A 19,543-nucleotide genomic window follows, 5' to 3' on the forward strand; every position below is an offset into this window, starting at 1 on the left:
GTGCTGGTCGCAGTGCTGCTGCTTTTGCGTGAACAGAGTTCGTGAACAGTTGTACTGTAATTTATTGAAGGAAAGCACACTGTGCGGACTTAGCGGGCTTGGTGGGCCGGAAACTTTTACGCCGTCCTCTCTTTTGCGGCTGCTGTCGCCCGTCCTGCGGGTTTCGAAGCTTGTGCGAGGTGATCAGCCAAACTGCGATGTCAGCAGCAGCAGCAGCAGCAACAGGAAACTGTCTGTTACTGGGTGCGTTTGGCTCTCCTTGTGAGTCATCCAAGGCTTCTCGGGGATCCCCCCCCTACCGGGAGATGTCAACTGCAAGCAACGGCTGGGGGCCGCAGGCAGACCCCCTGATATCCGTGGAGGAGCTTCTTTCGGAATTATCTCGGCAAGAACAGTTGCTTATCCTCGACTGCAGCATGACAGAATTGCCCGTGTTCGGGAATCGTTGTGCCGAGGAAGAGTACTTGAGGGGTCCCCGCATTCCGGGCGCGCAGTTTTTCTGCATCGACACCTGCAGCGACAGGAGTAACCCATACCCTCACATGCTGCCTTCGAGGGCTCAGCTGCGAGCCTATGTGATAGCCTTGCATCAGCAGCAGAAACAACAGCAACAAACGGTGCAGCAGTTGCAGCAGCTCCACGATCAACAGGAGAAACGGGAGCAGCAGGCGGAGGAACGCCAGGTACCCGTTCAGCAGCAACAGCTTCCGAAGATCGTCCTATACGACTCGGTGGGCTTTTTCTCAGCGTCACGGGTGTATTGGATGCTTCGCTGGGGGGGCCTGACATCGCGGGTGCTGGACGGCGGCATAAAGGCGTGGGTCGCCCGCTCACTTCCCGTGGACACGCGGCCTTTTAGCAGGGAGTGTCTCCTTCCACTTCCTGAGACTGCAGCAGTTGCTGATTCCGCTGCCGGAGAAGACACTGCTGCTGCTGCTGCTGCAAGTCAGTGGGAAGAGGCGGGCAGTGGAGAAGATCAAAACTCGCTGGTTGTGTCCTACGTGGACCTCTTGAAGCTTCTGGACGAGGCGGCAGGTACTACGAAGGAGGCTTCTACCAGTGGAAAGCGCGACAGTAGCAGCAGCATCGGCAAGGATTCGTTCTTGTTGGTTGATGTGCGCACCCACGATAGGTTTTCGGCGAGATGTGGGGAGCCCCGCGAGGGAGTCTTTGGGGGGCACATTCCCACCTCCATCAACCTCCCATTTACAACGCTTTTGCAGCCCCACGCGTTTTTCCCCAGTAGCAGCTGCATCAGCAGCGGCCCCATGACTTACCTGTGTCCTTTTGGGACTTCCGTGAGGGCCCCTCCCTTTGGGTACGCCACCCTGAAGACGGGAACATCGTTGCTTTTTCCTTTGGGGCCGCTTCTTACGGGCGCGAACGTCAAGGGTGTTAGCAAGCAGCTGGAGGCCTTCCAGCAGCAGCGGCAGCTGCAACACCAACTGCAGCAAGAACAGCAAGACCAACAGGAGGTGCCGCAACACAAGCGTCCAGAGTATCCGCATTTGGACTTTTCGGAGGCAAAACGAATTGTATGCACTTGCGGAAGCGGCGTATCGTCATGCATCCTTTTCTGCGCGCTTCTTGAGGTACGCGGCTGCGTGCGAGTGTTGCGGCTGTGATGCTGCTGCTGCTACGGCTCTTGCTGCTGCTGCTGCTGCTGCTTAGCGGGCGTACGAGAGAAAGGGTCTGGGGAAACGCATCGCCTTGTTGGCTCGTGCCTCTCAGCCTCTGCTTCCTGTGCTGCTGCGACTGCTGCTGGGGCGTACGATTAACGCTTTGCTGCAGGTGGGCTACCCGGTGTCGCTGCTTTCTGTCTACGACGGCTCTTGGACTGAATGGGCAGAGAGACGCTTGGCAGAGGCACCTTTGGGGGGGCCCCCGGGGTCCCAATACCCGACGCTGGTCGTCCCCCCTCCTACGCAGCAGCAGCAAGAGGCCCTTCTCGCAGTTATCAGTTCAAGGGGTCTTTCCACGAAGAGTTCTTGAGTCAAATATGGAGTCTGGCCACGTGGCCTTTCAAAGCGTTCCTGCGAAACCCCAATGGCGGCAGCCAGAGGGGCCCCTAGGGATCCTTTAGGTCCTTTAGGGGGCCAGTGGGGATCCTGTGGTTCCCCGTTGACACTAGAACATATCTTTGCCCTCTAGTTGGCTAGTAAGAGCCGCCACCATTGGATGAGGTTTTCGTGCAGTCATGTAGCGTCAACTTTCAAATCCTAAGGTGCCTGGATTCCCCTGATTTGTTAAGGTTTTATGAGTTCTCCCGAGGGCTGCAGCTTCAGTTCAAACAATGCAGCAAATCAACCTCTTCAGGCAGCCTTTTTGGGTGCTTCGATTTCTACTGCTGCTGCTGTTGCTGCGATACACACATTGTCGCTGCAACGTTTTACTGGCGGCGAGCGACCATCAGCGGCTTCGCACGTGCTCATTGGTACGAAGAATGACACCTACAATAGAAATGAGGGGATAGAAACACAAACCCACGAGAGGGGACGGCTAACAGGCAGCTGCCGGGGTCACGAGATAGAGAAGTTTCAGCAGAACCCGAATGCTGTTCATGGGTGTGTGCAAGGGGGATAGAGCTACGCCGGTAGCAGGGTAGAGTCCAGTTTTGCACTACAGGCTGTTGAGAGCAGAAAGGACAAAGATATCCTTGTCCAGCGGCATCAGAATGCGGGGAAGGGGGAGCGACCGTTGGCGCTGGCGTATCTGCAGCTGCTACGGAACCCTTTCGTCGCCTCACCGCCCCTGCCCTCAGGCACTTTGTATAGCTGTTCAAGCGTCACTAGTACGCACCGCTCGTCACGCGGCAACACTGTTCTCAGCAAGTTCCATATTGTGGGGCGCTGTCGCCTACTCGCGGTTCCGAGGCACGCTACCAAAAATGACAAAGAAAGAGTTGAGCCCAGAGCGACTCGAACGCCCAGCCTTCTGATCTGGAACCAGACGCGCTACCGTTGCGCCGTAGGCCCGCGGGCGTCGACGCTGGCTACGAATGTATATACGGACACTACGCACACCTTTCACCATTTCTGCATTAAAGTTTTTGTGCTGAAGTCCATGAAAGCAGAAAGTGAGCCCAGAGCGACTCGAACGCCCAGCCTTCTGATCTGGAGTCAGACGCGCTACCATTGCGCCATAGGCCCGCATAGGGGACTTCGGGCTCCATGTATACGTAAGTACTGTAAGCACATAAAAATTAGGAGTCATCATTTCTGCGTTGACTTATGTAAGCAAACGCCTATGAAAGATAGAGGAAAACGAATGTAAATAGTTGCAGATAGTGGGGTTATTCTTGAGTCGATACAGAAGAAGGATCGCTGCAATAGCTGTTGGTTTGCGGCGGTTTCGTCTTTGCTGCTTGCGGTGAAAGTTTCCCTGTTGCTTCGTGGCACAATTGCGCCGGAAATCGCCTGCAACAGCTGCGCTTCTGCTTGTCCGTTGCGTGTGCCACTTGTTGAGAGGCTGCTGGCGCGAGTCGCCGCGCGTTTGTGGGGAAAGTGTTAGTTTAGCTGGTTTTTTGGTACCAGGTCTGGCGTTTGCCTTATTTCAGAATAAGTCTCCCGTTTACGTCACCTTTGTAGCGTTGTTTATTTATATTCTTCGTTTCCGGTGTGACTTTGGCTTGCGAGTCCACCATCAACTTTGGTACGTAATGCAGCGTTTGTTTTTTGTGTTTCTCACTCTCCGCTTGCTGTTCAGTTTTTTTTTGCTAGCACAAAAACTTGAATGTTGTGTCTTTCAGAACTACATTCACCAGCACATCGAAAGATTTTTAGCACCCGTTAGGGGAGGGTAGCTGTGGTTCTTATTCGTGTATATTTCGCACGGTTTGCACTTTCTTCTTAAATAAAGCTGTTGCTATTGCTGTAAATGACACCAAGAATACCACAGAAGAATTTTAAATGATTCTACCAGTACTTTTGGCTTCACCCTGATTGCCGCCATTTGTGGAGACGCCTCCTGAGCAGGCTCTTTAAGCAATGCAGCTGGAGCCTGCCAAGAGACTTCTTTCCTGATTTCGGTTGTGTATTCAGTTCCGCTTCAAGCCAGCTAGCTAGTTAGCCAGCCAGCCGCACCTGCGCGGAGCCGGAGAACTCGGAAAGGACGAGGACGTTCGCAGTGCACTTTTTCCTCTAGAACGCACGATGCACCAATAGCCATCTTAGCGTAGCTCGACTGATTGCTGCCGTTGCCACTGCACTCCCTTAAACATAAGCGCCCCTCCTACCACCTCAAGACGTTTACAGCACACATGAGTACCATGCAATCACCAGCGACCGAGAACAATAGCCATATGAGCAGTCTTAGTGGCTGCCATTGGAGAGAGCTACTTTCAGCAAATTACATTCGCGACGCCCAAATCTACCTTTTCGAAAAAAAGGTTAGGTAGCAATGAAATGGGCCTACTTATCATTGTGTCTACCGCATATCCGAAGAGGTACGTCTGAGTATAGGGGATATGCTTTGCTTGACGTATAGGGAAGTATCAAGGCCATTGTGTTGTAGCCCGTGGCAGCTCATGGGAGCTGCTCGCTCGCGCAGGACGGCAAAGAGGCACTCGTCATTTTCCTGTTTCTGGATGAGCTTCACATACGGATATGAAACGCATCTAGACAGGGAGAGCATACAGTTTACTGTACCATCTTCCCAAAGCGGTTGGTTTTTCTTAGAAAACCACTGCGGAGGTAGCAGGCTCATGCCAATACCAGTGCATGCTAATTTAAGATTGTATCATATGTGCCTCTTCATTATTATCTTTGAGTAGTTCGGCAAAATAGGGTAACTCCGTGCATTAGGGTTTAGCCAGACTTGCATTGAGCACGCGAAAATACGAAAACACCCACATTACTATGCAGACCATAGCGTCTGAAACAGGGAAACTGAAAAAAAGACCAACAAATCCTAAAGTTCTTAATCTAAACAAAGTTGTTTACGCATAACGGGTTTTGCAAAATACGCAGGGAGAGCTTCAATGCAGAGATTGCCCCACTGCCTCTTTTGTCCGTGATATAACCTGAAATCGTTCATTTAAGGCATGTGCTGGCGTATTTCGACATAAGTGCCCGCGGCTACTGAGAAAAAGAATGCAACAAAGAGGATCGAGCAAGGGCGTCAGAAGAGTCGGGGCTTCCTGTCTTACGTCCGTCGTCGTTCATATATTGTTTTCCAAGACGATTGTAAATGAGCTCTTGTGTACACATTCTCTCGCTCGAAGTGGGAAAAATTTGAAAAGACAGGCATAAATTTGTTCTCGGTCTCGGAAGCCTCAAACAAATAAAACAACTTTACCGGGCTCTGCAGGCTGGCTCTCGACGCCCACCCTCATGAACTTCACGTACTCTTACATTGCTACTGACTGTGCCCGCCATAAGATCCGTCTGCATGGGTCCTGAAATTTACTTTGGGGTCCTGACTACTGACACTCCAATAAATTTAGGAGAACCAAAGAGGAGCCAGACAGTGCCGACTGCACGATTGCATGTTGGCGGCTGCCTGGAAGGTTCCGTTTGTCTAAGCTGCCAGATGCATTAACTTCCCTCCTTATCTACGGATTAATTTGAATCTTATTCATCTTGCTATTGTTACACTCAACATTTCCCCAACAGGCAACGGCAAACACTCACAACAGGCAACGGCAAACACTCACATGGCGACCGCAGGCTCCCCCATTCTTCGCCAGTACGTGGGGCGTAGAATGCCCGTTATTGTATGGCGCCTGCTGTTGCTGCTTTGCATTCTCAGTGTTGCTGGTTATTACCTTAGCAGCTTCTTCCGCTCTAGTAGCCAGAAAATACCACAGGCCAGTGGCGGCGCCCGATCAGTCGGTTCCGGCGCCGTACATACCGGGAAGAGCCACGAAGACAAGTGGATCTCTGGGGGCAGCAGCAATTTGCAAGACATTCTGAAGGATCCCTCTCGTAGTAAATTTCCCGCCATTATTATTAGCAGCCTTCTTTCACCCAAGCCCGTGGTGTGGGTACTAGGGGAACATCCGCGGGTTCCCTTTGCTTGTCTCGTAGTCATAGTGGTGGACGGGGACACACTGCGCTGCGTTCCCGTGGAATCGGACTTTGACGTGTACGTGCATTTGGAGTCGCAGCAGGAGCAGGCCCTTGAGCCGCTGTCGAATGCACTGGGCACCTCTACGTCGAAGTACGTAGAGCAGGAGAAGCCTCCGCAGCTAGTGCTATCTCCTTGGCCTTCGCGTTGCTCTCCGCTCCCTGTCTGCACTCTGAGGATTCGCCTCTACGCAATAGACGCGCCTGAGACCTGGAAGGGCAAGCCAAAGCCAGCAGCGGCAGCAGGCGAGAAGAGAGCCGTCGCATATGGTTCTGCTCATCTAGACGTTGGCGGGCAGCCCTTAGGGGTAGCAGCCTCTGCAGCCTTAGCCGCTATGGTACTAGGACGTGTTGTGCTGCTGCAACCTCTGCGGAACGACAGGTATGGGCGACTCTTAGCTAGGGTCTTAGTGCCCAGCGTCACTTCGGAGCAGACAGACGGGCCCCAGGCATTCGGCGACTACATCCAACAACTTTCGCTGCTAGTGGCAACGCACAATGAAGCAGGAAACGCCCCCTCAGGCAAGCACAGAGGAAACAGTTTCAAATCAGAGCGCCTGTCCTACAACGCGCTACCTGCAGAGGGCCACCCCAAAAAGTGGGAGCGACATGAGGTGGGGTTGGATGGCCTTAAGGCTCAACAGGACCCTCTGATGGCCCTTTCTGCAGCCTCTGAGGCGCTGCAGCAAATCGTGGGGTCCCCTGAGGTGCCTTTGCCAGCCCTCTGGAAGGGGTCATCACTGGGCGGAAAGGAGTCAGGGCAGAGAGTGTCGCTTAAGACCTTAGAGGAGGCTCAGCCTCCTCTGCTGCACGATGCCAGCGATGCCATGCTCAGACGAGGCTTGAGCTCCCTGTATACTGGAAGGGGTGCCGCGTACGCGGGGAGGCTGCAGCAGCTGCAGCTTCAGCAGCAGGCAGCAATTAGCAGCAGTGAAGGCATCTGGGGCCTCCCTCCCTCCTTGAGGCAAAGCCCTGCAGAATACAAAAGAGCAAATAGACGCAGGAACTAAGCGGGTGTGTCTTCCACTCCACATTCAACATACCTGCAAGGACCCAGAAGGTCCTAGACACTATGCAGAACAACTGTAAGTCAATGGGGGATCCTTGAGTGCGAGTTTGCGCGCTTCAATACAGCAGATGCTCCCCGTGGCCTCCCCCGTATGGCCTAGTCCGGCCTTTCATTTGTTCCGAATGTTCGCAGTGCAATCACGAAGCCTCTAAGACGGCAAAGACCCTGTGGAGTTCTAATGCTGAGTCAAGAAACAAAGGATGCCTACAGGCAATAAGAGCTAACCTGAAAGCCTAAGGGGAACCAGCAGGAGACGCGCAACGAACAGCGGGTCTCCCTTCCCCTCCATTCCAGAGCTAATTTGAACGCCTTATCCACCAACTGCGTCCCCCAGAAGCTAAGCTGGGGGGTGGGAGCCGTGCCAGAGCCAAAACGGAAGTCGCGGAATCTAGCAAAGGCCGCAGCCAAAGGGCGTACAGAACTCGTGGCTTAAAAGCAACCTCGGGTGCAACGTGTGGTCCGGCACCTGGTGAACAGACACTAGAAGAATAAAGGAGCGAACTGTAACTTCAATAAAATTAAAGTTTTGCGTTGTGGGCCCTGCGCCAAAAGAAACATTCCCCAGTGTGTGACTCTGGCGGCACGACTGGCTCATGTGCGAGCCCCATGAACACGCTTGACCACAAATGGGAGCTTCTCACTCCCACTAGGTTTACTGCTGCAGTTGCTGCGGCAGCGGCTCTTGCTGCTGCTACTTGTAAAGATTTTGATATGTGGGGCTAGCCCCACACAGAGGGGCCTTCGGCACGCAGCACGAGGGGTCTAGAGACACTGGATCCCCCGTCTGTCTCCTGTCTGCCTCTCCCTCCTCATTGGGGCAGCAGCTGCTCATGCTGCTGTTGGTTCGAATCGCTGTGTAAAAAGGCACATTTGTTTTCCTAGGCACAGATAGCAGGCCGCTGCTGCCGTATGTCTCCAGAGAAGGGAAATCTGAAACAAAAGCCCTGCACGGGGCCCCTGTTCAATGGCAGCGGCCCCTGTCACCAACCCAATTGTCTCTTCAAGTGTTTCCTTGTCAGTCAGAGTCCCCTGAGACGTCCTCAAAGGCAGAAAAGCGATTACCTGTATGTACAGCAGGTGGAGCTGCGGGCCGCGCTGGTCTGCAGAACGAGAGACAGAAGTAAGATATAAGCGGAGCTCGCAGGGCCAACCAAAGCGATCGTTACGTGAACAGCCTCCCAACAACACATGATATTTCAGGAGCTGAAAGGCATACGCCAATTAATAGAAAATCCCCACCTAAGGAGAAAGCGACACGGCCGATGCAACTGCGACCGTGCGTCGAGACAAAAGATGAGCTGGACTCCGGCAAAAGATGTAAACGAAACCAACAATGCACGAAAAGGAACCCGACACGAACATGAGACGAAGCATGCACAGGGATTTCAGACATCCGAAGCCAAAACGCCCAGCGCTGTAACACCACGTAGCAATGCCAACCCAAAACCACGAGGAAAGGACCTCACCCCTCCCTATAAGCACTCTGCTGTTGTTTCCCCGCTTGCTGATGCCGCTGCTGCTGCTGTGAGGCTGCAGGTTCTCTTGAAACAGCAGCTGCTGCGCCTGACGTCTCTCCACCCGCTGGCAAGCTGGGAGCTCCTTGCTGTTCTTCCCGCGTCCCGCCTGCCACAGACCGTCGGCCCCCCCCTCCGCCTTGGCCTCCTCCGCGTCCCGTTCCTGCTGAACACCACAACAGCACCGCCACGCCAGCAGAGGCCACGACTTCCACCCCATATCTTGCAACTGATAAGAAAGAATTGACAGATGCTGCAACAGCACCAAAGTTAAGCAAGCAAACGGACTGCTTTTGCCGTCACCTCTCCCTTGCTGGTCTGCTTCTCCTGGCGAACCGCCTGCAGCACAATCAACAGCAACAGGCACCTCTAGCTGCATCCTCATCAAGAGGATGCATGCTCTATCAAAGATGTCAGTGACTTCAAGCGGAAATTAACAACCGCTGTAGCAGCTGCAGCTCGCCTTCTGAGAAGGGAATACTCCACCCCCTTAGACTCACCCTGAGATCTCCACTTTCTGTGGCCCGAGCGCTCCTGCTCGTCTTCCTTTTTGCTACGCCCAGGGCCTCGCTGTCGGCGAGGAGCTCTGTCACGTAAAGGGGCTACTCCCGCTGCAACCCACAGCAGCACCAGCAGCAGCACGCACCGCAGCATGAAGAAATGCAATCACGAAGTAGCCTTGAATGCGCCACTGACAAGACGGCACCGGCAGCAGCACTTGTCGCAACAATACGAATAACAACAAAAGCAGCACCCGGGAGTGCAACAAGTGAGATGCACCAGTTACTGTGGGGGATGAAATCAGGCCGTCCGTGCAGCCGCTCGTTTCAGCCTGAATAGCAGCAGCGACACTGAAAGCCTGGAGTGCATGACTCCTGAGGGTACAAGCACCCACTGGCCCAACTGCAGCCGCAGTCACACGGGCTGCTCCTGCACCTTCGTGTTTTTGCTCCGTTCACACTACGCATGTTTAGGCTACCATTGTTGTTGCTGACACGGTCTGCTCCTGCAACTTGCTGTATTTGCTCTGCTCACACTACGGGTGTTTAGGCTGGCACTGTTGCTGCTCGTCACTGCTGCAGCTGCTGTTGCAGTTGCAGCCGCAACGGATGGTCGAGTATCATCCTTCTGCTGTCCCCTCTGGAAAACAGGGCCCCCAGAAGCCCCTGAGCTCCAGCGAGGGGCACCACTGCCAGCGCCAGCAGATGCGCCCCCGGCGGGGCCCGCACCCCTCTTATCCCCTCTACCTCCCCTCCAGTCGCCCCTGCCTCCGCTGCCTCGGTGACCCGTTCCCTGCTGTTGCTGTTGCTGCTCTTGTTGCTGGTGGTTCTGTTGGACCTGTCGGGGTGGGTTAGGTGGCCCATCTTGGGCCGTCTGCTGCGAGTTACCCTCCTCCGTGGGCTGCTGCGACTGCTGAGTGCTAGACACATCCGGAAGACCCTCAACCTTGGTCTGCCAAGCCTGAAATAACGGCAACAGAGGTGCTTGCTGCTTTTGTACGGACTCCAATTCCCAACAAGCACTAGCACTTCGATCACGTGGAAATGATGCATATGCAGCGCGACAGGAGCCTTGCCTCCTTTGCTCCATTCTCACCTGCCGTCCTTTCGGCTTCTTCCCCTGCTGCTGCTGCCGTTCTTCCTGTTCCTGTTGCTTCGGTACCTTGTCTAAAAACAACTGCGAGGCAAGCGGGCCTGTCCTCGGTGGCGCTGTCGGTGCAACACAAATGATGCTCCTCTGCTGTGCCTGTTGCTGTTGTTGCTGTTCTCCAAGCTCTCCGGCTACCTCGGAGGGTCCCGAGACAGCGCAAACTTCCCTAACCGCCAAAGACCCTTTGTTTCGCTGTTGTTGGGACCCTCCCAAAGACCCCCTGCTGTGGCTGCTGCTCTTTGCATCACCTGCATCTGCATGAGTAATGCTGCTGCTACTGCTACTGCTGTTGCTGCTGCTACTACTGGCAGTCTCTTGGCCTCCGCGCCACCCACGACGCACAGGAGAAACTTCCTCCTGCTGGGAAGGAGAGGGGGCAAGGCGGTGACCCCACGGACCCGCCCCAGTTTTTCGTTCGGCTGGTACAGGGGAGGTCGCTGACGCGGCTTCAGTTGACAATGTCTGTGAGGGCGGAGTCCCCGCTGCTGCCGCTGTTGCTTTCAGAGGCACAGTTTCCGCTCCAGGTGTGCTAGCATGATGCTTGGGGGCAAAGGGCTGCCGCTGCTGTTGTTGCTGTTGCTGCAGGGACGAAAGAACCAGACACAGGATAAAGGTGGATCGACCGTAAGCAAAGTGGCAGCGACAGCAGAAAACAACAGCGACAGGCGCGGCAGATAATGCAGTAACCGCAGTTTCAAAGGGATATGCGACGGCGCTTCCTGCTACAATGGCCGCTGCTGCTGCTGTCGCACGATGTCAACTCATGACCTTGCTCGGTTCACTGTTTCTGTCTATACCTCTTGAGCTGAGATGAGTGGAGGCTCATCTCGTGGCTTTGCCCCACAGAGCGGGTCCTGTCGACGCCTCAGTCTCTCAGGAGAGCACTGTCGCTGTTGCTGCTGCAGCTGCATATTGCTGCGCCACCGCGTCTGCTGTTGCTGCTGCTGCTGCTGAGGTGCCGGCGGTGGAGGCGGCGGAGGCGGAGGCACAGGCATACTCTGCATCTGCAATCCCGACGTGTCTGGGGAGCTACACGTTGGTGGCACTTGTTTGGAAGGTCCCTCACGGGCCTCTCTCAGTCTTTGGAGCACTGCCGTCTCGTCGCGAGGCTTCGCCTCGCCGAAGATAGCGGGGTTCAGCTTCAACCTTCAGCCACAAACCCCAAACCGTCAACTTCACATTTTAAGCCTCAGCCCCAGTACCCTTATACGGTCACAAGCCCAGAACCCGAACACTTACACCCAAAGAGAGCCTAAACTCTCCACTGACAAAGCCCGTAACGTGAACTTCATGATTCACCGAACAACCTGTTAACAAAACCCCAGACTCTATACTATCGATCCTAGGAAGCAGTGATGCCTGAAGCCTTTGCAATTGTTGCTACGGTCCTCCGGGTAATCCCCAAAGCGTTTCTTCTCACCCCTGCGGCTTCAATTGTTCCTTCAACAGCTCCTTAGGGTCTACCAACGGCACCACATGAGTTGTCCCGTTGCTGTTGCTGCTGCTGCTGCTGCTCGTGGCATCTTGTTGCTGCTCCTTGCTGCTGCCCTGTGTAGGTGCAGCTGGAGGTGGAGGGTCCGGGCTTCTCCCCTTCTTTCGCCATTTGTTATCGAGATTACCTGACCGGGCCGTCCCCTGAAGACCTCCCGATCCGCCGCGGCTGAGAGGTGAGCCCCCAGCTCCGCCTGAGAGGATTGAGCCACCCCGTCGAGGTCCCTCGGAAGATGCAGCAGCAGCAGCCGGCGACCCTCCTGAGGCTGCAGCAGATGGCGCGCCCACAAGGCCTCCAGACCGGAACTTGGAAAAGCACGCATCAAGCCTGTCTGGAGGTGGCAGCTGTATTTTCAGGATTAAAGGGCCCCTGCCACGGTCTCCGCGGGCCCCCCCTTGAGAGGTACCCCTCCGAGGAATAGGCCGGCAGTTCATTGCTAAGGCCGCACAGACCGCCTCGTGAGACACGAAAGAGACTTCAGCTGTACGTACACCCCAACGCAGCACGCAGCAGGACGTCATGCGCAAGGGAATGTTTGGGTCCGCTGCATGCCTGCCACTCCAGCCGCTAGCACATTACAAACCTCATGGCGACCATGGGAAAATCTACTTTTTAACGAAGGCGGCACTGGCACGCAAATAGCGAGAAGAATTAGACGTGCCAGCAAACTACACAACTTGTTGCGAAACACGAGGAGACACGGCCAAAGGCAAGCACAGAGGGATCGGAGAAAAGACGCGTCCACACCGAACAGAAGGCAATGGACAAATTGCACAACGAATATGAGACTACGCGGGGACAAAGACGAAACAGAAAGAAAACAGGGCATGAACGCTGGAGCAAGCAGGAAGCTATGGGCAGAAGATACAATAACGGCGCAGCTCGACGCTGGAGCAAGGGAAACAAACTCGGACACGCAGAACCCACCGGAGATTGTGCTGCTCCTGCTGCGGCCATTGTCACCTCTCTTGATATGGACTCGCCTGACCCCCGTGAACAGGTTGGAAATATCTCTCTCCGTCATTCTGTGGTCCAAGTCGGTGACAAGCAGCTCGCGGACGCCCTTGTCCTCCACTGCGGAGGAGAGGGCCACACAGACGCAAGCAAGCCAAGGCACAAGCGCAGGCTCGAGCGTGCCACGAACTGAAAAAGCCTTGAGGGAGGCAAATCTAAATGAAAAGCCTCCGGGGATTCAGCGCAGCGTACGGACGGAAAGAAACAAAGACACGCGGAAGGAGAGCGACACATGCAAAGAGAAGGCCACGGACGGAGAGGCCCAACCACAAGGGACTTCAAAACAGATAAACTGGTACACTCTGACAGCTCCGAGAACAGGAAGCCACCAAGACACAGACTTCCACTCAAGCGAAACTGACGAGCACACTCGTGGCGGCGGCGAAGAATGGCTCTGCCGACGTGGGCCAGCAGGCACCCCTCGAGCACAGATGGCTAAATGGACACGCATGTGACAGCAACACATTAAATCAAGTCGTAAGGCTGCATCAGGCAGCTCTATAAGAGTGCCTAAGCTGGCCACTCAAGCTCACTAACGACAGGAGGCGGTGGTGCCTCGGGGGCCCCAAGACTGAGCGGCGGAGGGGCGGCACCTGGCGCCATCGGGTCGAAGGCGGGTGAGTCCAAATCATCACTTTCGTCTGCCCATCTGTTGCGGCGTAGGCTTGAGTCTCCTTCTGTTATAGGAGATGTGTCCCCTCCCTCCGCCGCCACCGTTGCCGCTGCACTCTCCAGTGCGAGTGCTGCTGAGGAAAGCTCTTGGCCCTCTCGGGAAGCGGTCCCCCTGCCTGGAACAGAATCTGAAAGGGGATCGGGGGCCTCGTGGTCCCCAGGGCCCCCTGGGGGAGCCTGGGGTGTTGCTGGGAGACACTTGGAGGTTGACATGAATGGAGGCCTCCTGTTGCTTTCCCTGCTGCTGCAGCAGCCGCTCGTGCTTGATCAGTGTACGCACACTATGTTTTGGAGCAAAGAAGGTCAGCACCAAGGAAAGCGGAGGGGGACAAAAGGGCCCCTGGCGGGAGGCCCGAGGGATTCCACGGGGCCTGGAGAAACCCCGATATAAACGAGCAAGCAAAGACAAAACAAAACAGCTCGTGCCTTTCAGCAGATGTTTTTACGTCAGGATGATGTGAAAAAGGGCCGAAGATCGCCCGCTGGCGCTGCTGCTGCAGCAACCGCTGCTGCTGCCGCTGCTGCTGCTGCCGTGGGAGCGAACACCTACAACAGAGTTTCCAACACAGCTGCCTTAGCAGCAACACTGAGTACCTTTAACAACACCTTCGGATCCCCCGAAGGGTACCGGTCTACACAGAGGCGGCAGCAAGCTCAGGGCCTCTCGTGCCTGTGGTAGCACAGCAGCAGCAGCAGCAGCAGGGTTGTATCAAGGGCTCCTGCTGCAGCAAGAAAGAGACAGAGACATAAAGATGCAGAAAAATCTGCGTTTGTGCTGTACACATAAACTGCACATCGATGCCGTCAGGGAACCTCTGCTGCTGCCTTAGCAAGCCGCAGCAGCTGCTGCTACTGCTGCTGCACTGGGTACCTCCCCGCCGCTGTTGGTACTGCTGCCCCTGCAGCAGCAGCTACGGCGTATTTAATGATTTCTTCATGCTTGGTTGTAGGCTGCAGGAGTTTTCCTCAATGTCAGGTTACTAAAGAGGCGTGGGGCTGTCTAACACCGTCATTCTCCTGCTGCTATTACTAATGCTGCTGCTACTGCTGCTGCGGTTTTGCTAGTTACAGCAACGCAGACACCGCAACGCAAAACTGAGAGTAGCATACAGCATACTTTGTACCATCTTTCACAAATTTTCATTAAACGAACTCAGTTTCACGCTCTGGACGGAAAGGGCCTACAGCGTTGCCCCAGGGTGTTCCCGCCGTCCCACATGGCGCGTGGCAACGTACGGGGTGGCCCTGCGAGCTACAGCCTGACTAAGACGGCACGCAGTAAGGGTTTCTTGCTGTCTGCCTCTGAATTTGTACTGTCTGGGTTTGTGTGTCCAGTGGCTGCTCCTGTGTGGGCAGGACCCAGGCACGCCGTGTGTAGTGCGAGCACTATGAGCTAAGCAGAAATATGGCATTTGTTTTGCAGCTTTATCCTGAACCCAGCGCTATGCTTCGAGACTTCCTGTGGAGTTGCACTGGTGGTGCTAATGCTCGACTTGACAGACATGCGTAAGAGTTGCCAATGCAACCGGCCGCTGATGCCTGGAGGCAGAAGTTACCAATCAAATGAAAGAAGAGAGCTTCAGGGAAGCCGTGTCTATTTTGCCTTGCAGCATCGTTGCATGTTCGGTGGGGCTTGTGCTTCGTATGGTGCTGACTCCTAGGAATCACTCCAGAGAGATAGTAAACAGCACTAAATCTGGCAAGGATAGCACGTAGAAGAAATAGGGTAAGCTCTTCGAGAAAACAACCCCAGCCACGACTGATACTAGACGATCCCAGCTAAAACAATGTCTGGAGGGCTTTGGTTGTCTTTATATAATGTCAAGAGTTTCATACATTTTTGGTGGGGTTCGCTGCGCCTAAAAGAAACAGGATGAGCGCAGCAAGCACATCAAAATGGCCTTGGCATTCTTCAGCACCATGCGTATACAAAACAGAAGACTTGAGCTTCAAGGGCAGCTATGGCAGCTATGATAAGAGTGAAGGCGTGATGTCCCTTCCCCGTGTCTTACTGGATGCGTCTTTGGCTGCACAGCAAATTGTAAAAAATGCACTGATTGGGGCTCGCAGCATGTACCGTTGTTGAAAAATGAGACAGGGTGCTAACACATCCAGTCACAAAAGGTATTTAGGAAGGCGAAGAGACTTTGGTGTCGAATTTGTTTTTGAGGGTGTCAAGAGGTGCTCTTTTCCTGGGCTTTCATTCGAAAAGCACTTCCGTAACTAATGACGGCGGGTGTCTTGCCGATCCTGCGCCGATTGCAGTCCTGCGCGCGTCGCTTCCGACAACCGCCTGCACTGGCCGGTATCCACACTTTACTTTTATTTTTCGATCGTTACTCCTGAAGGAAAAAATTTGCTTCAATACCTCCGTAGCACATTTCAGGATTGTCTGATTCTTCATAGCGCATTTCAGAGAGGTGCTCCATTTGGGACAGGCTGCCAATGCACGAGGATTACAAGGCTTCCATTCCCGCAGCCACTAACACCGGGGACGCTCTGGAGGCTTACGCGTCGCCATTTTCTTTACCAAGCTCATCTTAATAAGTGTGAAAACTTAAGACAAAGGGGATATAGCACAGATTCACACCCCGCATTCGCTCTCCACATTACACAGCAGACACCATCATTGCATCCTAGCCTGGCTGGCGTGCTTAGACATACACCATAGCTGCAGTGCACAGGCACTACAATAGGGCTCGCTGGTGACCTAAAGAAGATAGCTAGCTAGCGACCTACAAGGGGTCGCAACACTGGAGGAAAACAGGACCCTCTTACTAGGATCAAAGTAAGGCAATTTGTCTGCGAATTAACATGCATACACTAGAGGTGCCTGAAATTGCTTGGAGAGTGGGGCTGGCGATAGCGCCGGCACCAGTGCTGTAGTGCACAGGCACTACAATAGGGCTTGCTGGTGACCTAAAGAAGATAGCTAGCTAACGACCTACTAGGGGTCGCAACACTGGAGGAGGACAGGACCCTCTTACTAGGATCAAAGTAAGGCAATTTGTCAGCTAATTAACATGCATACGCTAGAGGTGCCTGGAAATGCGTGGAGAGTGGGGCTGGCGACAGCGCCGGCACCAGTGCAGGCCTCCTTGTAGTGCGCGGCGCTTACTGCTGCGACTACGCTGCCTCCCGCCCCTCTAACAAGTCTACATACTACGCCTAGTATAGCCCCATTTCTCGGTCTCTATAGCCTTATTTTATCGAAATACGACAATTCTAAAAGTGTTTTAAATCTGTCTCGTCGATTCGCCCCCTTCTCGGAGCTCACCTCCTAGGCCCTATGGGGAGGAGGTCCGCATTGGTGCCGGCGCTTTCGCCAGCCCCAGTCTCCACACAATTTCCGTACATTTCACGTATTCATTAGAACTAGTAGACGGTTTTTCTTATCTTTATCCCCCTGGGAGGGTTCTGTCCTCCTCCAGTGTCTCGACCCCTTGTAGGTCGCTAGCTAGCTATCATCTCTAGGACACAAACCAGCCCCATTGTAGTGCCTGTGCACTACAACTTCCCCCCCTGCCGGACTGAAAAGACCTATCCCAAACACATTATTTTTGCCTTTGCAATCTCTGTGCGCTTCTAAAGCTGACGTCGTGAGCGCACGCGGTGCGCAGCGCTCCCTCCCCCCTCCTCATTTAAGGGTGCCCGTGCTGTAGGAGCTGGAACGTGGCGAACCCGTACGCCTACGCCTCGGAAGGACCCATGTTGTTTCGAGCCTGAAGACGTCTTCGTTGGCGGCGGCGCCAAGCGCGAAGCAAAGCCGGGCAGCCTGCAAGGTGGTGAGCTGGCTCCCATGTGGCTTGATCTTCAGGGGACCCACGCCACTTCACGAGGTACTGGGCTACATCTCCCGAGCCGCGTTAGTCCATAATATGATCGACTTCGTATTCTTCTGTGGGATTGCCTGCTGCATCGTGGATAGGAGGCCAGGCAGCATCGGCTGCCGAGGGAACCAAAGCGGGAGGGCGGGGGCGGTGAGGAACTAGCTGCGAAACGTGGAAAACGTCATGGCATGCATACGTGGGAGGCAGAGCGAGACGGTAAGCAACAGTTTCTATGCGTTCGATGACTTCGAAGGGTCCACGGTAACGGGGCTCGAACCTAGGGCAGCTGTTGAAAGGCGGTAGGTGCTTGCTGCTGAGCCAGACCTTGTCGCCCACCGCATACTCCACTGCTCGGCGCTTTGTGTCTGCATAGGACTTCTGCTGCCATTTCGCCTTCAGGATGTGACTCTGTGCTCTGTCGCAGAGCTGTCGGAAAAGCTTAGTCATCGGAGGAGTGAGCGTAGGAGCTAACGCGCCGACGATATCAAGGTCCGCAGCAGTCAATGGGTTCTCTCCAATCATGACCTCGAAAGGAGAGAGCTCAGTGGATGAATGACTTGTGGTGTTGTAGGCAAGTTCCAAGACCGAAAGCAAACGCTCCCACTCGTGTTCGTCAGATTGGATATAGGTACGAAGCATCTGCTTCAGTGTGCGGTTCACCCGTTCAGTTTGGCCGTCCCTTTGGGGATGGTAGGGCGAGGACATGCACCGTTTGATGTTAAAGCGGCGGCAGAGCTGGTTCCAAGGATCCGACTGGAAACGGGGGTCGCGGTCCGATAAGAGCACCGCTGGAAATCCATGATAGCGGATAAGGCGGTATGCGAGAAGCTCCACAGTGTCTGCTGCTGTGAATCACTTCTTTGCAGGAACGAAATGAGCCATCTTGCTAAGGGAGTCGACCATGACAAGGATCGAGTCGTGCCCTGTCGTTGTAAGGGGAAGATCTGTGATGAAATCGAGGCTCACGTGAGCCCATCGACGAGAAGGGATGAGCAACTGTTGAAGAAGGCCATGACTCAACATAAGCGGTAGTGTAGGCAGGCATTCCAGGCCAGTAAGAGTGCTTGCTGAGAGCCGCAAAGATCTTTTTCTGGCCTCGATGGCCGGCTGTGACATGGTCGTGATGCGAATGCAGAACGTGAGTAAGGAACTCAGGGAATTGTTGGACGCAGATGCCCCACAGTCCATGAACGCGGATGTGCAGGTAAGGCTCTACGTAGCGAAAGGTAAATTGGCGATTATAAAACTCGATTTGCAGAGCTTCTCCTGGTTGGTTTGCTGCGGCTTCGTAGGGAACGCGAAAGACAGGACACTTCGAGTACGCTTGCTGCCAATTGCGCACATCAGGAGGGTCAGCTGGAGGCTTCGTTGTGAGTGTAGGAGGTTCCGGCTCTGGGCTGGGATCCGGCGGCGCAGGTGAAGTCGCAGACGGCAGGCTGCGTCGTCTAGGTCATCGCGGAGGAATTCCGGTGAGCTCTCGGTAGTTGGGAGGCGGACCACGAGAGCGGGGAGCCGCGCTCGCTTGTCCTATTGCGAGCATCAGCGGCACCGATGGTGTGTCGTGCGAGCAGGTGTTAGGGAGGCCGGGACGGCGAGACGGGGCGTCGGCAACTTGATTGCGCGCGCCTTGAACATACGTGATGTGCAAATCCGGGAACTCCACCGGGAGGTGAGACAGATTTAAAACACTTTTAGAATTGTCGTATTTCGAAGGAATAAGGTTATAGAGACCGAGAAATGGGGCTATACTAGGCGTAGTATGTAGACCTGTTAGAGGGGCATGAGGCAGCGTATTCGCAGAAGTAGGCGCCGCGCACTACATTTGGGGGCTGCTCCGGGATTGAAATCTTTATTCTTTCCGGACTTGGGAGTAGGAATACTATGTTTTAATGCCTCGCACCTAGAAATCTTTGCTCGGTAAGGGATGCACCTCCGAAACGGACGCGTTATCGGCCCCACACCGCAGGAGACTCCTACAATGTCAGTCAACAAAATGCCGAGCGGGACACCAGCCCATCATCCCCACGCGACTCCGAAGCCCACCGTGGCAGAGGGGTCGCATGGGCATAAGGAGGCGCCCCCGCAGGAGACATCTTTGCCCAGTGTTATGCCTCGGGACAGTCCCTTCATCACCTGGGACCAATTCCAGTCCGCAATGAGTGTGATAAGAACTGTAATAGGGGGGACCGGAGAATCCGGCGCAACGACTCCTATACTACCTGAAGACGGCAGCACTA

General features: G+C 54.5%; 3 protein-coding genes across 3 annotated transcripts; 2 read left to right on the plus strand and 1 right to left on the minus strand.

Moving 5' to 3' along the window:
* Window positions 1-197: 197 nt before the first annotated feature.
* Window positions 198-1,992, plus strand: ETH_00027050 (3-mercaptopyruvate sulfurtransferase, putative; the record flags this gene model as incomplete). Its single annotated transcript, XM_013373112.1, has 2 exons — window positions 198-1,592; window positions 1,792-1,992. 2 exons carry the CDS (start codon window positions 198-200, stop codon window positions 1,990-1,992), a joined length of 1,596 nt encoding a protein of 531 aa, XP_013228566.1.
* A 3,661-nt stretch (window positions 1,993-5,653) lies between these two features.
* On the plus strand, window positions 5,654-7,075 carry ETH_00027055 (uncharacterized protein; the record flags this gene model as incomplete). The annotated part of the gene is made up of 1 exon (XM_013373113.1): window positions 5,654-7,075. The coding sequence occupies one exon, from the start codon at window positions 5,654-5,656 to the stop codon at window positions 7,073-7,075; it is 1,422 nt and encodes a 473-aa protein (XP_013228567.1).
* A 750-nt stretch (window positions 7,076-7,825) lies between these two features.
* On the minus strand, window positions 7,826-13,689 carry ETH_00027060 (uncharacterized protein; the record flags this gene model as incomplete). The annotated part of the gene is made up of 10 exons (XM_013373114.1): window positions 7,826-8,064; window positions 8,601-8,814; window positions 8,937-8,987; window positions 9,403-9,480; window positions 9,684-10,109; window positions 10,245-10,877; window positions 11,096-11,444; window positions 11,719-12,271; window positions 12,718-12,864; window positions 13,338-13,689. The coding sequence occupies 10 exons, from the start codon at window positions 13,687-13,689 to the stop codon at window positions 7,826-7,828; spliced, it is 3,042 nt and encodes a 1,013-aa protein (XP_013228568.1).
* Window positions 13,690-19,543: the final 5,854 nt, after the last annotated feature.

The sequence above is a fragment of the Eimeria tenella genome, genomic scaffold (genome assembly GCF_000499545.2).
Source record: "Eimeria tenella Houghton genomic scaffold, Eth_scaff12, whole genome shotgun sequence".
NCBI classification, from domain to species: Eukaryota; Apicomplexa; class Conoidasida; order Eucoccidiorida; family Eimeriidae; genus Eimeria; species Eimeria tenella.